Here is a 15,281-nt window from a genome sequence, read left to right as displayed (position 1 = left end):
ATTTGAGTTCTTCAAGCATTCTTTTCCAGAGGTTCTTTATAAAGTGTAGTGATACCTGTTTATTGCTACTGAGTGTTTAGTTAACCCTTTCTCAATTATTAACCCGACAAAGACCTCTCTCTTTCAAGGGGCACTTCAGAACGGAATAAACAGACACTAATTATTTGTTAAACTAAGATTTATAGTCAAAACTTCCTTTTGTGTTAAATACAAATATAACTTTAAAGTTAGGAGTGCTCATAATACTTAGGAGTGCTCCTACGTGTGTGTGTGTGTGTGTGTGTCCATTGGGCAGGGTGTTGAGTGGGGGGGATTTCAGGGAAGGGGGTGGGATGCAGGAGTCAGGGCAGGGAATAGGGGTGCTGGAGTCTGGTCAGGGAGCTGAAAGGTGTGGGGGGCTCGAGGCTGGTGCGGGGGTGCCAGAGTCAGGGTAGGCCATTGAGTCTCAGGGCAGGGTGTTGGGTGTGGAGGGGGCTCATGGCAGGGGGGTGCAGGAGTCAGGGCATGGGTTTGAGGTCGTGGGGACTCAGGGCATGGAGTACAGGATTCAGATCAGGGGTGGGGCACTCAGGGCAGAGGGCTGAGAGGTCTGGAGGGGGGTTCACTGGTGCCATGGCGACAGTGAGGGCAGCACTGCTCCAGCAATGGGGGCTCCCTGCAGCTCCCAGGACTCTGATGCCCAGCCAGCATCTCCTTCCTCTGGCTGGCGGTAGCTCCTGGGGGGCGGGGCTGCACTGCCAGGCTCCTTCCAAGGGGGAAGGGAGGCCAAGGCTGTGCTTTCTAGTCCCAGCCAGCAGCTTCTTGGGGGAGGGGGAGCGGCTCCACTGCCTGGACAGGTCCTCCTGTGGGTGGGGGCCGTGCTGCATGGCCTGTGGCTCCTCCAAGTGAAGGGGGAGGCGTGCTCCCCGCCCCATCCAGTGGCAACCTGGAGAGCTCTGGCCCCAGCTGGCCACTCTCTTACTTGTGAGGCTGCCCTCCTGTGGTCATGCTGCAGTATAACTCTCCCTCACACTCACAGCCCCCCTGTGGTCATTATGGAGCATAACTAGACGCTCTGTTCTGAAAATGCTTTTAACGGAACACTTTTCCGTTAAAAGCATTTCCGGAAAATCATGCCAGTCTAGACATAGCCAATGGGTATTTGGGACAAGATCTGAAATATTTATTGACCTGGAAGGTAATGTTTCTGATCCCTTGGGCTCAGTAGAACTTTATTTGACTGGGATGCATAGATGGAAGCTTTCCAACTACTTAGATGCTATATGGAACCCCAAGCACTTGGGACAATCCATCTGCTCTGCAGTATAACCCGTATCTTGATCTAAATGGCCAAAAACTCCAGGTTCAAGGAGGAATTTAAAAAAGCTACTGGCAAAAGAAATCACAGCAATGAATGTATTAAAATTACAGCACGTAGAGACATGCCAGGATCCTTCAGATTTCTGTTCGGAACTGCAGTGTAGTTCCAGACATTTTCCTTTCATAATCTTCATTGAATCTCTCATTCTGGGCCACAGTAAAGTGATTCTTCCAGTCCCCAGCAATCCCTGAAGCAAAGAAGACAGTAGATAAAGCAAAGGCATTCCCAGTGGTGGGCAAGGTAATAGAAAAGAGTATCAACAAAACGTTAGTGGTCTCAATTCTGCTCTGTTGCTTTCTTTTCTCTAGCTCCTATAGATTTGCAAAAGTGTAGCTGAAGCCAGACTTTGACTCTGATCAGTTAAGTGAATACATTTTCCATGCACCACAAAAGACAAATGTTGTTCATTAAACAGAGTGCTCATTAGCCAAAAACTCAGTGCTGAGCACCCCCCATTTCCTCTAACAGATATATGCAAGGAGAGCCGGTCTGCCTAACAACCGACCACTTTGAATATCTTTTCCATATAATGATGACAAAAGACATCAAGAAAAATGCTGGTGTCTGGGATAGCTGCTTTTTAACAAGGGTACTTACTATTTTTATCACAATGTTTGGGCAACAGTTAACTTTAACTGGAATTAAGTCACTGGAAAATTGGTGAACTGAAATATTGTCTTGGTCAGTTTTCTAATGGTTTGTGGGAGCTCAAAGTGGATGCTGGAGAAAGCAAACCAGCTAATATTCTCCATTCTGTTCTAAGTGTTTTAAACATACTTTTGGTATGACAGTTATTGCCCCTCTCCTGTATTATTGTTAGTAAACAAGTTTAATGCATGGTATGGGCTAGGGGGAACCTTTCAGGCACCTAACAAAGTGGCCAGATTTTTAGAAGGGCTCAATGCACACCAGGGCTCAGTGGGAGTGGCTGAATGCTTCTGGAAAATTCAGTCAGTGCCTTTTGATGTTTAACTGGGAGCTGAAGTCTTAGAAATCGGGATCTCTCCCCTCCATTTATTCATAGATCAGGTTCTAAACAGGTAGCAGCAGCAGAGCGCAGACTTCTACAACTCCACTCAGCTCTGTTCTTCAGGTGATGGCTTCAAGGGGCAAGAGTGATTTTTGGTCTCCAGGTCCACTTAGCCCTTGGCCTCTCTGACGAGATGGGGATTGCTATTTAGTGCCTTCTGCCAAGGCATCTGTGAGATAGAAACACCTAACCACTAGCAATGGTGCCACCAACTTATTTTACACAAAAGCCATCAGATATAAATACCATCTGCTTAGCTTACAAAGGAAAAGAAGGATGAAAAGTATCATCCTGTTACAATCGAGGAGAATAATGGTTGCTAGTACCCGTGTGAATCCTTACCCTTGCGCATAAAAGGGGAGATGCTGTGGTCCATTACATCACTTGGAATCATCTTATAATTTGTGATGGGATTCTCTTTCATCATTTCAAATGAAGTGTGAGAGACAATCCTGTCGAGAACCTCCTCCTTCAAATCCTTCCCCAGGAACGTCATCACCTTGCGGATTTCACGCTTTGGATCCTACAGAAAGACAAGTGGCACTTCGGAAGGTGTGTTGCGGGAAACAGTTACTCCCCTCATCAGGAGAAAGTGGCCACCAGCATGTAATGCAGTGCAAGTCTAGCACTTCTGTGAGGAGCCAGAAACCTCAGTTCTTTCATTGCATGAAAATCAATATCCAGCAATACATCTGATCAACCTTGCACCCATTTCTTACACCGCCTTCCCAAATGAGAAATCCTCAGGAGGGGTTCAGTTTGAATGTGAGCAAAGGAGTAAGTCACTTCTAGACTGGCTCCCCATTTTTAATTACGTGCTTCCCTAACTTCCTTCTCCTCTTATGGAAAGCTTTTTCTCAAGCTAGCATGCAGCCCCTTCCCCCCACCCCGCTACACACATACACAGAAGCTGGTCCCTTCCATGGTCTCTTCTTCTCCAGATGTAGTCCTAGAGAAGGGAGAATAAGGGGGAAGGAGAAGGCTCCCAGGATGGGTTTTAGTTTAGGCCAGGTTTACAGTATGGAAGAAAGTTGATCTAACACATGCAACTCCATATATGTGAACAGTGTAGCTGGAGTTGACATACCTTAGCTTGACTTACCACAACATCCCCATTGATGGAGATCGATGGGAGAAAGTCTCCCACCAACTTCCCTTACTCCTCATGACCCGGTGGAGTCAACGGAGTTGTGATCAATGGTCGATTTAATGGGTTCTTATTAGACTCACTAAATCAAACTCTGGGAGATCAATCTTTGCACCATCAGCCTCCTAGTAAGTGGAGACAAGCCCTTTAGCACCAGCCAAAGTGCTTAGAGAGTCATAAACAGACTTTTTACTCATGGTGGACTGCACAACTCCAGGTGTTCTACAGGTGTCAGAATTGTTGGCTCCATCTCAATGCATGTGGAATGGCCCCTTGTGAGGGGACACTTGCCCCACACCAGAATGGAAAAGGATAGACCAGCCTTGGGAGAGAGCTGAAGCTGGGAGCCAATCGGGAGAAGGATTCAGGCAGCCAATCAGAGCCCAGCAGAGCTGTATAAAGAGATGGCTGACCAGGAGGAGTCCACTTTTTACTCTGTCTCTGGAGCAGGAGGAACCTAGCTGCCTGCTGGCCGTGGTACCATAGACAGAACAGTGCTGGGGAAAGACTGGGAAGCTTAGGCCTGAATAAACCCAGGCTGAGGCCCAATGACAGGGGCCCAGGGAGGCCCTAGGGCTGCAGAGGAGCAGCCAGGGCAGGAATAGGAAGCAGGTGCAACCCCCCTTGCCAATGATGAAGTGGCCAGTTCAGACCACAGTTTGCCCCCGAGGGAAGGAACTGACAATGAATGGCAGTGGGGCACTGAGGCAAATGGTGGCTTAGAATAATAGGGTCCCCCAGAGTGTGGGTGCTGCTGTGGGGCAGTACCCTAAGGGCAGGGCGCTATGGTCTGAGAGCGATGGGGGTCTGATGAGTGTTGCAGAAGGGGACAACAAGACAGGAAACAACAGGAGAGATACCGCCCAGCGAGGCCACTCTGAGACTGGACCGAACTAATTCCTGGAGTGGCCATGGCAGGGCGTCCCAACATGCTACACCCCCCAAGTGTGACTTTGTTGCCCTCTCACCTCTTTCATGTCCTCATAGAACAGGTACAAGATGGGATGATCCTTTCTCTTCTCCCACCAGCATTTCACATGCTCGTACCAGGACCCATAGGCAACTGAACTTAGAGGAAGAGGGGTGCACGGGATTAGTGACGCAAGCGTGTCAGGTAACTGGGGGCCACATGCCCCTTTGGCTTAGCGCCCCTGAAATGCGCTGTGTGTGCTGTTACTATGACACCCTATGCAAATCACATTACTGTGCACGAACCCCCCTTGGTGTGGTTTCCATACACTGGGTCAGATACTTTGCCTCATTGGTTGCACTGTCAGGTTAGAATCCTCATGTTTTATTTAATGACCGGAGCAGGCACCAGGTGTTAGCTAGCTCGTATATAAATACAGATTAGGGACACGTTCAATGCAGTCAATGGCCTGATCCGCAGTTGGTGTAAATCAGCTTCACTTTATTACAGTCCATGGCCAGTTCCATAGTTAGTGTACAGTGGCCACAGCTCCACTTATGTCAGTGCAGCTCTGCTGATTCACAGCTGCTGAGGATTTGTCCCTAAGACCTAGTTCTAGTTATATAAGGTCTGGGCCAGTGTCCAATGCTATACAGATTCCCCAATCACTGTTCCCTTGGAAGGGAGCATGGTTGGAGTGAAGGCTTCTCAAAACTCTCCAATCTAATAGGAAAACTCCCTCCCTCATTTCCCACTGGACTTTAGTACAGAGAGAGCACGCTGACAGGCATAGCATCCTTTTTTTCTAGCAAGTAGCAGGTTCTGGCCTCGAAAATTCCCCTGAAGTTGCAGGTCTCTTTCCCTTCAAGCAGCATCAATTTAAAACCCTGGGAACACAAATAGCTAAGAGATGTTGGTCTTCACCTCTTCCTGCAATGTAGTTCTCAATAAATTGCTCCCATGTGCCAGGGTCTGGATTCAGCTTGATCATTCGGCCAAAATGGTAATAGGAGACAGCTACATCTTTGGCATTTCGGGCAACGTAGATCATCTGCGGAAGGAAGAAGAGAACAATCCAAGTTGCCTCCATGGCTCTGAGTTCTGAGTCGCTCTGGACTTGGATTTTCAAAGGTACTGAAGGGAGTTGGTGCCTAACTCCCTTTGTCTCCTTTCAGACTCCCAACTATACTGCAGGGGATCCAAATGCTGGCTCAGGAGGGACAAATTAAAGCTGCAGGGATTTAAAGCACCTGGGTGCTGCAGTCTGAGGGTGTGTCTAGACTACCTAGTTTTGTCGACAAAAAGATACTTTCGAAAAAGCCTCTTTCGAAAGAGGTTTGCAGTCTAGACATAGCCCATGTGTATTCAGACATAACCATTCATCTAATTGCAAAACACACCACGCCCTGCGGGCCTAACATAACTACCGATGGGTGAGCTGGATTTTATTCTAGCTCTTGCATCATCAAGCAGAACTGTTAGTTGACTTGCAATTGCAGGACCATATTTTCCCCAGTTTTGTCTGGGTAACCCCCATCAAGCCAAGCAGGATTTCCAGACTATGGGTTTTCTACAGATGGTGGTGATGTTTGTAGTTTTCTTTTCAGGATCTTTGTTATTAATCATAGAACAGGAAGGGACCTAGAAAGCTCATTGAGTCCAGTCCCCTGCCCTCATGGCAGGGCCAAGCACTATCTAGACCATCTCTGACAGAGATTTATCTAAGCAACTCTTAAATATCTCCAGTGATGGACACTCCCTAGGTAATTTATTCCAGTGCTTAACCAGGGGTAGCAAGTTTGCAGAAATTTTGGTGGTGCCCAGAATGCCCAGAGCCTGCACCCAAACTCCCTCTCCTGCCTCCTCCTCAGAGGGCATTTGGGTGGAGGTCGAAGTGCAGGCTCTGGAAGGGAGTTTGGGTCCTGGGTACAGGCTGTGGGCTGGGGCAGAGGATTGGGGGCAGGAGTGGGGGCAGGCTCTTGGAGGGATTTTGGGTACAGGAGGAGTGAGGTATGGGGCTCAGGCTGGATAAAGTAAAGGAGGGGATCTGGGATGCAGGCTTCTGGGATGGAGGTGGGTTGGCAGGTGGCAAGCTTTGTTGGCCCTCACCCTGAGCCAGGGATACTCCTGGTGGCTAGACAAACATCTTCCTCAAAATGGAGTGGACATTCTCTAAAGGCATTGGAATCCCATGAGGTCATCTTAACGGGAACTGGATGTCTTGATCCCTAAGAGATCTTTGAAAATCTCAGCCAAACTATGCATATTATATAAACCTGCATCCCGATGCTGTTCGGGTAAACCTGCCAAAGTGCTGCCCTAGATAGATATCACCACAGCAACTCACACAAAAAAACCAAAATCCTCTTTCTGACTGAGAAGAGTCAGCGGGTAAAAATGAAGGAGCGGAACCTGGCAGGGGGGGACCAGTATGAATATTCTGTGTGCTCAAGGCACATATTTCCCCAATTGGCTAATTGTCTAGAAGGCCTAAGGACCCAGTCACAGATTACCTTGCAGCCATTTTCCCAGAAGGACGTTGGAAGGAGATGGACTGGCAGGTGGGTTTTCACTAAGCGAGGAGATGGCTGCTTGTCTAATTGCTCTGTACCTGGTAAGCAAAAGTTCCCAGGGATAATTGATGCTGACAGAGAAGGCATTAAAGGTAACATTTCTAAAAGTGCATTAGAATCACTGAAACTTGGCAACAGAAGCCAGATCTCCTGAGTCTCAGGGCAATGATCTATCAACAATTCCTTCGTTCCTCTCTGAATCTGCAAGCCAGCCACTGAATCTCTGACCATCTTGTCCGTAATCACCAACCACAAGTGCTACGTTTACCTGGTGGCATCTTTCCAGGAACAGCAAATTCCAACATGGGCACTTTGTTGAAAATTGCATCCCGCTTGCATTTCTCAGGATCTCCGTCATTCAGAATCATGTCCACAATCTCACTCATCCATGTAGTGCCTGGAAACAAGATGAGCGAGAAAAACTCAGTCAAGAATCAAGTTTATCCGCTCAGTCAGAAATCAAATCCACTGTCCTTCGAGCCAAGCCAGCAGCACTTGTAGATATTCCATCTATCCACTTAGGATCCTCCATACACTAGCCAAGCAGTTCTCCAGTGTGGGTTGGAGACCCCCAAAGTGGGTCATGTCTCTGTTTTAATGGAGTTGCCAGGGTTGGCTTAGACTTGCTGGGACCCGAGGACAAATCCAAATCCTGAACCCACCCTCTAGGGCTGAACCCTTGGACAGTGTGGTTCAAGGCTGGAGTTACAAACCCTCTGTCTGGAGTTTTGCCACAACCACTGCCCAGTGCAGAGGGATTTGGGCTTTGGTTCCCCCTCACCTGAGGCAGCAGGGTTAAGGTTTCGTTCCTCCCTCCTGAGGTCATGGCACTATTTTTGTTCCAGAAGGGGGTTGCCATGCACTGAACATTGAGAACCCCTGTTCTAGCCACATCTCTTCCACCGGCCTGAGGCTAGGTAGCAGTGGAATATCATTGGTCTGTAGCAGAACACTGCAGTCGGCAGCATGGTCAAACACAGCTACCACGGGAAAACAGACCACCCCAGAGTTCTCTATCAGTGGCAAATCTGCAACCGTGTCCCACCACACCCCTTTTCAGGGATGAGGTGAAGGCTTCCTAGGCCAACACACGTGCTAGCTGATTTTCCACCTCTAGGTCTTCAGTGAGCATCCTCAGTGTTCTCAGCAGCTGCCTACAAAATAGAGGAAAAGACGAGGTTCCAGCCCTACAGGGATTTTACCATTTGTGTAATACACCAGAGTGGCCTATCCCAGCTGATGTGGGACAAGAGCTAGGATGCCGCCCATTCTTTCATCCCAACACTCCTTAATTTTTCTTCTGCTAACCCCTGCCTGCCTCCCTATGAGCCAGCACCATATAGTCACCGCAAGGATGGCTCATTGTGCCTGGTTCCTTGCTGGGCCAATGCTTAGACCTTTGCTGCCTCACACAAAGAAGGGCAGCTGACCTCATTTGGAAACATAAACAAGTATTTTGAACTCTGAACTCCACCCTGGAATGAGAAAAATCCAGGCCTTTCATTCCATCTCTTCTGAGCCTGATGTTTTGTTAAGGTTAAAGATAAAATACGTCTAGACTGCAAGCTTCTTTCAGGAGAAGCTTTTTAGGAATAGATCCTCCGGAGAACCGTTTTCGAAAGAGAGCATCTACACAGCAAAAGCACAATGAAAAAGCAATGTGTTTTTTCGAGAGATAGCGTTCACATGGATTGGACACTTTCTTGCATTTCAATTGTGATTGCTGTGGACAGGGTGGCCACCAGGGCACCTCTGCTTTTTCCTGGAGGCCTCTTCTTTTGAAAAAACACTCTCTTCCGTGTCCACACATGCATTTTTCTGAAAAAGTCTTCTTCCTCGTAGAAAGAGGTTTATCGCTGTCGGAAAAAAACCTCCGTTCTTTCAACTTTCTGTCCAAAGAACATAATAGCAGTGTGGACATAAGAATAGTTTTTCCGGAAAAACTGCCATTTCTCTGGGAAAGTTCTGCAGTGTACACATACGTAAGACAGGCTAAGAAAATACCATATTCGGTCTGTCCCTTTACTTTGGGGGGAGAGGGAAAGGCCCATCCTTGTCCTTGTGCCTGCAAGGTGCATGAATATCCCTGTTTCAGGTGATGAACGACATAGATCATAAAAAACTTAAAAAACAACAAATAGTCTAACAGCACCTTAAAGACTGACAAAATATGTAACTGGAATCATGAGCTTTCATGGGCACAACCTGCTTCTTCAGATGAATGGAGTTATTAAAGGTTCAATTTCTACATAAATAAGGGATGGGAGGGAGAAGGAAAAAGAAGGAGAAAAGGGCAAAGAAATAGTCAGAGTGTCCATGCTCCATGAAGCTGATAGAGAAGATGCAAAGTGTTCTTTCGTACCCATTGTTTGGTTTTTTATGTCATTAGGCTGTGGAATGTAGTAGGTCACATGGATGTAGCGGATGGTGGCTACATTCCACATCCTAATGACATAAAAAACCAAACAATGGGTATGAAAGAACACTTTGCAACTTCTCTATCGCTTCATGGAGCATGGACACTGTAATTGACCATTTCTTCCCCTTCCCTCCCCTCCCCCCCCGTTTTTTAAACTGGACCTTTAATAACTCCATTCATCTGAAGAAGTGGGCAGTGCCCATGAAAGCTCAGGAGACCGTCTACATGTTTTGGCAGTCTTTTAGGTGCTGCACGACTATTTGTTGTTTTTTAAGTTTTTCCAGTTAGGAGTCAATGGAGTTTTTCCAGTTTTTCCGTCAATGGAGGCATGTAGATTAGACAGACAGGCAAAGGGAAATGAAGCCGTGATTTAAATAATCGCGGCTTCATTTAAATTTACGTGGCTGCCGCGCTGAGCCGACAAACAGCTGATCAGCTGTTTGTCGGCTCAGCGCGCTAATCTGGACGCTCCGCGCCGACCTGAAAGCCTTTTATCGACATCCCCCTTATGCCTCGTAGGATGAGGTTTACAGGGGATGTCGATAAAAGGTTTTCATGTTGGCAGAGGAATGTCCAGACTAGCGCGCTGAGCCGACAAACAGCTGATCAGCTGTTTGTCGGCTCAGTGCAGCAACCATGTAAATTTAAATGAAGCCGCGATTATTTAAATCGTGGCTTCATTTCCCTTTGCCAAAAAAACAAATCTACATGGCTCCGTCCATGTAGTTTAGACGTACCCTTACAGACTAACTTAGTTACCCTTCTGAAGCTATAGATCATTTAAGAACAGAATAAATCCCAGTCCGGAAGGTTTGGGGCTTAAATTTGATGGGATCATTTCCAGTGAGTGAAATGTAGGCTGGGAGCTATGAAATGCTGGGAAGGCGCATTGGCATTCTTGCTCGTTATTGTTAGCAATAGCTGTGAATCATTACCACTGCTTCGTTTTCAGAAGGGGAACATGATAGGACTTCAGGGGACCCCACTACACTTCCAGAACCATAGGGCCTGGCTCATTTTGGCTCCCAACCCTGAAAGCCAAAAAAACTCACCAGATTTGGGGTATGTGACTATCACAATGTCACCTGGCCTGCTCTGGAAGTTGTCAATCCTTTCCCAGTTGTATGAAAACGCGCAGACCATTGGAATACCGTGGACTGTCCTCCAGTCCTGCCGAAAGTTATCATCTGGTGAAGCCATGCTGTGGGGGAGAGTTAAACAGAGCACAGATGGGAGAGCAGCTGGACAGGAAACTGTTACAGTCTCAGTGTTTTCTGACACTCCATGGAATGTAATGGATTTCTTTCTTTCTTTCTTTCTTTCTTTCTTTCTTTCTTTCTTTCTTTCTTTCTTTCTTTCTTTCTTTCTTTCTTTCTTTCTTTCTTTCTTTCTTTCTTTCTTTTTCACTGCAGCAGCTGGTCTGTCCTTCTCCACCTGTTTAATCATGCTTGCCCTTGGCTTTGTTTCCATTAAAAGCTGAGGCCGCAATGAAATTTCTGAGGAGCATGCACCGCACCACATTTCATAACATTATATAACAGACAGCTGTATGTCATGAAAAGGTTTGTTGCTCAGCTTTCCTACCTATGGGCTCCTTTGTAACAACAATATCAAGAAATAGCTTTTAAAAACTGGAGAGAAGCAAAGGAACAAATCTCTGTAGCAGGTCAGACCCACGTACTGTGATCCTGCTGTATGTGATGGGTGGGGACTCAGGAAACCTGCAGTCTGTTCTCAGCTGCACCTTGTTCCTGGCAAGTTACTTAACCTCTGTGTGCCTCTGATCCCCATCTGCAAAGTGGAGAAGATAATAGTCCCTTTCTTATGTGCTTGGTCTATTTAGTCTCTTCAGGGGTAGCAGCTGACTTGCTATGTGTTTGTACAGCACCTAACACAACAGAGCCCTGAATTTAATCCAGGTCTCTAGCTGTCACCGTAACAAAAATAATATTAATCATTTCTTGTAACAATTTTTTTCCCAGGAGAGATCATTGGGTTAGTTTAGGCTGCTTCCTAGTGTTTTCACCAAGCCAACATGTGGAGAATCCATCACTCAGCACTTATTCCTTACATACACTGGGCATGTTCTGAGGCACAGACCCAGTGGCACAGAAATGTCCGTCCCAAAAGATGGACTGTTACGCCCTAGGAATGCAGAGCCTGGAGTAAGTTATTGCTCCAGACTCCAAGGGCACGTCTACAGTTAAACTCTCATGGCTGGCCTGTGTCAGCTGACTCAAGCTTGCAGGCTCAGGCTATTTGGGCCTTCCTATCAAGGACTCCCAGTGCATGGGCTCCAGGCCAAGTCTGAACTGGACTAGTCCTACATTGCAATGTGCAGCCCCAGTCCTGTGAGCCCCACTCTGCTGACATAGGCCATCTGCAGGTGTTTAACAGCGGTGTAAATATAACCCGAGGAGAGAAGGTGGACACAGTCACAGCCCAAGATAGAGCAACACTGAGCACTTATGGAAATCTCACAAACTGCATTCTGTGAAATCTGGAGATCAAATCTATTACACCCTGAAAAGAGATTTGATAGATATAAGCGGTTTCTGTCTGCATCTGTCTGCAAATCCATTTGTTCGAGAACTCCACCTAAATGGTAAGAGCTTGACCACCTAATTTGGTAGGTAGCTTCCTCTTCTCCTAACTTCAAGCAAGATCAGGGTTTGGTTGTGTCAGGACAATGGGATGTGCCTGGAATGGGATTGTTTCTCATCAAACAGAAAGCGAAAGTTTTACTATATAATGGCCACAGGGGGCAGCAATAGGCCAGAGATGGGGATTGGAACCACTAAAACCCTGTTGGGACAACAAGGGGGAAGGGTGGAGAAAGGAACAGCTATCTACCATATATTTCAGAGAGTTTGCTTGTGTGTCTGTCTCCCAACCAGAGGACAGGAATCCCTCCCCCAGCTGTGCCCACTGCATCTGCAGCAGCCAGGGAGAGGCGCTTCTCACCTGGCTCCAACCTGCTGGGGTGAGAGAGGGCTTAGATTGTTCTCTGTTCTCGGGGCAGCCTGTATCCTGAACCCTTCATCCCCAGCCCCACACCAGAGGAATGATTTAAATGAAGAAAAACAAAACATTTGAGTTAAGGAGCCAACCAATGCGGAGTAAATCTTCTAGTCCATACTTAGAACTTATCTGCAACAAGTTAAATAACCGTGTTCTATGACCCAAAACTATTTGATCATAAAACTTTCAGCCATGCAAGGCAGCAGGGCTGTAACCACCATGACCAGAAGGAACACACAGCATTCTCATTCCCTGAATGAACAACAAACTTCACACAGTAAGGACATTTTGTTAGTGACAGAGGCAAACACTGCTGTTCTTCAGTGTGTGTGTGTGAGATAGTCTGCTTGAAATCAGGTGGCTTTGAATCATTCCCAAATGACTGACAGTGTCACCTCTCATTATCCCTAACGATCCCTCTGAAATCCCACCAACACTCCAGGCAAGAAAGGACCTATTTTCCTCTGAAAAGAACAAATGAAAAATATTTTAATTGCTGTTTCTTCCTTTTAGAAATTGCTATGCACACACGTTTTAGAGGAAGTCAAATGACACTGGATGCTGTAAGCTAGCAAGTGATTTACCACTGTGGATCTTGAACTCATATGTAAACTAGCAGACAATTCATTATCCAGCTAGCTGTCTATAACACTGACCGTTTCTGCTGCCCTAAAGCAAAATGAGACGTGAGTCAAAGCCACAATACAATTATAAATCTGTTTTGAAACAACGCCTGCAGTTATTTCCATCCTGAGTGCACACTGCTCTGCCGCCCAGGTCTTAAAGGGGAAAATGAAAAAAACTGTGCATTGAACATTCCACTCTGGGAAGTTTGCAATGTCAAATCCTATTAAAATTGTCCAGGTTTCTTCCTGGATGTGTGTCCCAGCAATACTAGCCAGGGTGTTCTGCCTGGCTGTGCGTGGGGACATTAGAACAGACAAACAAACTGCTAAAAGTTACAGGTCATAGAGTTGAAGACCCACTTTACCTTTCTCCTCTGCTGGTGCTGCTGTGGTGAAGAGAAGGAAAGGCAGCTGTATGTGAACTGGCATGATCTGCCCCAGGAGATTGTGAAAGGATTGGGGCGGGCTCATTGTGTCGGCGAGAACATAAAAAACCCTCAGGAATGCAATTGGGGAAGACATGAGAATATGCCAGCGTCACCGTGTCTCCTGGGCTGTTCCAAGAAGGGTGAGGAATGCAGGTGTTTCTTCCGGACTTATTTCATATTCAGGGCAGTTGATGCTGCTGCTGGGTCTAGGGAGCTGTTTTAGTTGTTGGTGACAAAAGGGAAAACAGAATGTTTGAAGTGGCACGTTTTGGGTATTCCCTATGTGGAGTCACTTTTCACTAAGCTCCTAGAATGTTCTGGAGCTTTGTAGAATCTCATGGAACCTCCCAGACTTTCTGAGAGCTACATTTTGCTTCCGCCTCCTAGATAGTTATCACCTGTACGCCCAGGGGCGTCACCAGTGAGTCTATCAGACATGAGAACAAAGTGAAGAGACTTCCTATGACCGCAGAACATAGACGTTTGCTATCCCTAATATTGACTGATTGTTTCTCATAAAATGAAAAGGGTGGAGTCTGGTTAGATAGAGTTATATTGAAGAATGACCACAGGGGGCAGCATGGGGGAGAGGTGGAGAAAGGGACAGCTTTCAATCATGCATTTCAGAGAGTTTGTCTGTTTCTGTGTCTGTCTGTCCCTTAGCTGGGAGACATACACCCCGTCCCCGGCTGTGCCCACTGCAGCTGCAGCAGTCATGGACAGGTACTTCTCACCTGGCCTCAAGCTGTTGCGGTGAGATGGAGCCGGGGCTGCCCTCTCTCCCCAGGGCAGGCTGTATACTGAACCTCCTCCCCAGCCCCACCGCAGAGCAATGATTTAAATGAAGAAAACCAGAGCTTATTTGATTGAAGCACCCGAGCAATGCTGGGAAAATCTTCTAGTCATTCATATTTATGATTTTCAGAAATGCCGAGTGGCTCCCGGGGCCCGTGGATTGCAGTGCTAGCTCTGGGGTCCGCAGCACTTATGATTATCGGGGCACCTATTTATACACTTCACGCGGACTTAGAAAATTTAGAAAATGTTGGCCTTGAAGCATAAGATTGCACTTTTATCCTTTTAAACACATCTTCAAAATGTGAGGCATATTCTACCTGTAAAATCAGGCCAAAAGGTGAACGTGCGTCAAGATTTTCAACACTGCCTAAGGCCTTGTCTACATGGGACAGTATAACCCATGGTGTCAATTTAAACCAATATTGTCACACCACTACAACCCCATGTAGACACTTATTCTGCTATAACAGCGTCTCTGTTTTTCGGTTTATGTTCCAGCAGAAGAGAGTTAGGTTAAATCAAAACAAGGCATTCCCATGGGTGGCGGGTGAATGTCTGGCTTGAGGAACGAAGCCCTCCTAGCCCCAACCTTTCTGCCCAAGGCCCCACATTTTCCAGGCCCACCAGAGCCCACTCAGTCAACATTGTAGCCACGGGCCTCCATCCAGCATCCCCAGCCACCTCTCTTGATCCCACTGGCAGGCCTCTGCCTAAGACTACCATGCCCCCTGCCCTGGAGAGCCAGGTTGATGGGAAGTGTGGCCTGAGCCCCATATCATGATGGGTGGCTGCTTGGCCCAGCCTTCCCAGCCTCAGAGCATCAGGCAGTCAGGCAGCCATGGAGGCCAGGAAGCAGGAGCCACACTACCAGACCTGACCCACGGCCACCCTTCCCCCTGCAGTGCCAGGCCAGGGACAGCCTGTTGCAGGCAGGCAGGGGCAGAGGAACATGAGCAGAGCCACCCATGT

The 15,281-nt window shown here is 47.2% G+C and overlaps 1 protein-coding gene across 6 annotated transcripts; it reads right to left on the bottom strand.

The window, feature by feature from the left end:
- Positions 1-612: 612 nt before the first annotated feature.
- On the bottom strand, positions 613-13,624 carry LOC102458073 (sulfotransferase 1B1-like). 6 transcript variants are annotated; one of them, XM_006132967.5, is made up of 8 exons: positions 13,452-13,591; positions 10,492-10,640; positions 7,289-7,417; positions 6,961-7,058; positions 5,372-5,498; positions 4,506-4,600; positions 2,733-2,913; positions 613-1,547 (listed from the first exon to the last, which is right to left on the bottom strand). In XM_006132967.5, exons 2-8 carry the CDS (start codon positions 10,637-10,639, stop codon positions 1,435-1,437), a joined length of 891 nt encoding a protein of 296 aa, XP_006133029.3. In that variant the 5' UTR covers position 10,640; positions 13,452-13,591; the 3' UTR covers positions 613-1,434. The 6 variants fall into 6 exon arrangements, with proteins under 6 accessions (XP_006133029.3, XP_089634281.1, XP_089634282.1 ...); XM_089778155.1 differs by lacking the exon at positions 10,492-10,640 and having other exon boundaries at positions 13,452-13,558; XM_089778156.1 differs by lacking the exons at positions 10,492-10,640; positions 13,452-13,591 and adding an exon at positions 7,802-8,797.
- Positions 13,625-15,281: the final 1,657 nt, after the last annotated feature.

The sequence above is a fragment of the Pelodiscus sinensis genome, chromosome 4 (assembly GCF_052426305.1).
Source record: "Pelodiscus sinensis isolate ZL-2025 chromosome 4, ASM5242630v1, whole genome shotgun sequence".
Taxonomy (NCBI): Eukaryota; Metazoa; Chordata; order Testudines; family Trionychidae; genus Pelodiscus; species Pelodiscus sinensis.
This window is presented reverse-complemented; position numbering and strand designations above follow the sequence as displayed.

Coding starts and splice junctions, on each gene's coding strand:
- LOC102458073 (XM_006132967.5), bottom strand. CDS start 10,639: ATGGCTTCACCAGATGATAACTTTCGGCAGGACTGGAGGACAGTCCAC. Junction 7,418..10,491: donor AGTCACATACCCCAAATCTG/GTGAGTTTTTTT, acceptor TCTTGTTTCCAG/GCACTACATGGATGAGTGAG. Junction 7,059..7,288: donor TCCTGGAAAGATGCCACCAG/GTAAACGTAGCA, acceptor TTTGCTTACCAG/GTACAGAGCAATTAGACAAG.